General features: G+C 40.8%; 1 protein-coding gene across 2 annotated transcripts in view; it reads right to left on the reverse strand.

Annotated features, from left to right (window-relative positions):
* The window catches only part of LOC108361650 (ecto-NOX disulfide-thiol exchanger 2), a 15,278-nt gene extending 12,505 nt beyond the window's left edge, over window positions 1–2,773 (reverse strand). Inside the window, exons 1-3 of one of the 2 annotated variants that reach the window (XM_017614329.1) lie at window positions 2,681–2,773; window positions 1,668–2,324; window positions 869–1,582 (exon numbers count right to left, since the gene is read on the reverse strand). In XM_017614329.1, the coding sequence (XP_017469818.1) occupies window positions 869–1,582; window positions 1,668–2,324; window positions 2,681–2,714 (1,405 nt within the window). In that variant the 5' untranslated portion in view covers window positions 2,715–2,773. Of the gene's footprint in view, window positions 1–868; window positions 1,583–1,661; window positions 2,325–2,680 lie in introns of both variants that reach the window. The other variant, XM_017614328.1, reaches the window with a different exon arrangement.
* Window positions 2,774–3,396: the final 623 nt, after the last annotated feature.

The following is a 3,396-nucleotide window of genomic DNA, read 5'->3' on the forward strand; positions in this document are numbered from 1 at the left end:
AGTCGATTCTGGCAAACACAGCAGAAGTAAATTTCAGGTCCGGGGTTGGGCTCTACGCCCGCCCGGAGTAGAAGGATGCGGAGCAATCCGGCTGCAAGGTATTGCTCCATGGACGGATAATGATTAATGGGTATCGCCGATCTAGACGGGGTTAGATCGCCGAAACAACAGCCCTTGGTCGGGTGAAACCCGAGTCATTCCGGTACATAGAACCGGCTGTCGTGGGAATGTTTGATAAGTTATCTTTTGTTTTTGTTATCTTCTTGGCCTAATAACAATTAGTACTTGATGATTTTACTGAGCTAGAGGCCGTTTTTAATGCAAACTTTTGTGAAACAACAAAAACAAAATTGCGCCAAAAAATAAGCCCTTGAGGCCCAAGGTGCCCTTACATAGAATATATTTAATTTATTTAGGCTTCATTGTGCTGAAAGGTTTTTCTTTCATTTTATATAGAAGCATACGTAAAAACTTGAATAAAAGCCAATTCAAAATAATTATGCCCTGTTGCAACTATGCCGACCTTTTACAATTTTTTTTTACATATTTACCAATGTCATTATTTTTGGTGGAATTTAAGATAAGTACTGAGTTGTAACGAAATAGTGTTGATGCAAAACCTATTAAAGGCACAAACCCTGCTTAAAGCCGTTTAGTTTAAGTACTAAGCACTATAATGCTATGCAGTCGAAGTTTCGCAAGTTTCATAAATTTCTCACTAATGCACTTACTGTTTCCTTGCAAAACCACGCGCACAACCCTAATACGCGCGGCACTAAACAAAACTACAGCGCGTTTCAAGACCATACACATCTTTCAAAACTACATCAAAGCTCAAAAATATATACCAACAATAAACATTACTTACATTGTGCCGACATGATCAGCATTTGTTTGCGATAACTCTCACGAGCTTTGCGTAAATCATCCTCTAACTGCTGTTTATCTGTATGCAAACGGCGTACATGTGCGTGTGTGCTTTGTATCATTGAATAAAACATATTTGCATTGTGCTTTTTGCAATCACCACGCTCCAACCAAACGGCAATCGTCTGTACGGCCTTTACAAAAGTGTCACCACTACGCAGATGCTCGGCGACTAGCGATGCTTCGTGGTCATTATAATGTGGTATGGGTGGTGGTGATTGAGAACGTAGGCGGTCAGTGGATAGACGTTCACGATGGCGTTGCTCACGCTGCAATTGCCGTTGTTTACATTCGAAATCATAAAGATCATCGCGCGCTTGTGCATAATCAACATGGAGGCGGCCAAAGTTTGCGGGTTCACTTGTGTTAGAAATACGTACGCGGTAGCCAGAAAGATAGATGGCACGATCAACAGATGCCTCGTGGCGATAACGTATGTGACAGAAGTTTTTCTTGGATGCACGCAGTGTGGTTATTTCACCACAAGATTCGAATATTTCGCGTATGAGCTCCTCAGTGGAGTTTTCCGGTAGGCCGCCTACAAAGACTGTACGGCAACCTGGCGGCCGCTCTCGTGTGGTTGGAGGCGGTGCACTCGGGTTGGGTGGAAAGAGTATGCAGTTTTTAGTTTTAATCACTTCTTTCATGCCAGAAACTAGATCGGTAAAATAATACGTTAAATTTAAATTCCATAAAAACCCATACAAGAAAATAAATAAGCAGGTAAGCCTTACCAGCACCTGTGGCGCCAACTGCTGGTAACTGCCCATTTACACCACCTTCGGCATTTGGTAACGCTGCGCCAAAGTTAGCATTATAAGTTTGTTGCATTTGCTGCATTGCTGCTAGCATCGTCGTCGGATCCATAAACATTTGATTGGCGGCTAGCGCAGCTGCTGCTGAAGTGGAAGCCGCATTTGTTGGCGCGGAAGTTTGATAAAACATGTAGGGTGTGGCATTGATGCCGCTGCCGTGTGCCATATTTGGGGGCATAAATCCATTCATAAACATATTAGGCATTCCCATTGCCAATTTATCTGCAGTCATATTTACATCAGTCACCGGGGGCATAGAAGTATTAGCAGTTTGTTTAGTAACAGTGTTGACGTGCTCAGTCTCCGATTCATTTTCAATATCCATTGGCGCTGTACCCCGATTCGGTTTTATTCTTGTCGGTGATTTCAAACGGAATCGTGGAGCTGGTGGTGGCTCGGGAGTGCGCTGACGCTCATTTGAATTGCTGGATGTGTTAGCACCGCCAGCCGTTGTAGCGGGTGTGGTTGTCGCGGCATTTACGGCGCCAACTGCTGTAGATATTGCTGCAGCAAGTTGATTGATGAAATTTTGATTGTTATTACCGCTATTGCCATTGCCGGCAATGGAACCAAGTAGGGGCACTGCAAGAGAAAACAATGAAATGTTTACGAAAGTTATCAAAATATAGGGAGCGCTAACAGCAGATGGGCAAAAGAAATCCGAAATGAAATTGCCGGAAAATCGAAACAAATTGAACGGAAGTAACAGAAAGAACAGCGAAGAATAAAATATGATACAAAGCGGAGGAAATAAATCCTATGAAAAGCAATACACATACACAAATAAATTTTCACATGAAAAAGCACATAAATTAATGCGGAAGTAGTAATTAAACGTTTTTATTACTCAATAATGGCTTATAAAATGGATGAAAGTGGGAGGACTACGTACTATGCGCATTGGAAAAGCGAATTTAGCCAGTTACGAAATAACTTACGCATATTCTGCAAGTTCCCGTAGTTAGACTCCATTAAATTTGTAGATGCTTAGTAATTTGCTGCATCGAAGGCTTTTTAAGCATTTGAAATCAATTTTTCCTCTAGTAAATTAGAATTTAATTGTAGGGATTACACGCACTTCACTTTTCTAGTAGAGGTGGGTAACTCAACTCAGAGTTGAGTTATTGAGTTGATTCCTATAAGTGAATCGGTAACTCAGACTCCCTGTCCAAAAAAAATGTAACTCAGTAACTCAGTTGATGCCGTAGGGCTCACATGAATCAATTGAATCATAGTGGCTCATATTTGTCCATATAACTCTCTCGCTTCGCCACAGTGTTTAGCATGGCAAAGTCTTGCATTTTGTTTTTGCACGAGGCGAATTTATACAAGGTGGTGGCAAGAATACAACAACAACAACCACATGTATTTTGTATTGCGGGTGTTATGTCAAATCTCACAAATTCTTATAATTTCGTTTTTTTTTTAGTTTTTCTCGAAATATGTATGTATGTAAGATATATAAAGATGTGCATATCAAATCAATTGCCTTTCCAACCATAATATATAAAGATGTGCATATCAAATCAAAATCAAAATATAAGCTTTTGAAAATATTGAAAATTCCACCTTTACCCTCCCCCTAGCACCGCCCTATTAATTTGCACACAAAAAAAATTACACCTTTCAAATCAGTAGAAAGGAGCTGACCACG

The sequence above is a fragment of the Rhagoletis zephyria genome, unplaced genomic scaffold (assembly GCF_001687245.7).
Source record: "Rhagoletis zephyria isolate East Lansing unplaced genomic scaffold, Rhagoletis_zephyria_1.1 Rzeph_scaffold_00809, whole genome shotgun sequence".
NCBI lineage: Eukaryota > Metazoa > Arthropoda > Insecta > Diptera > Tephritidae > Rhagoletis > Rhagoletis zephyria.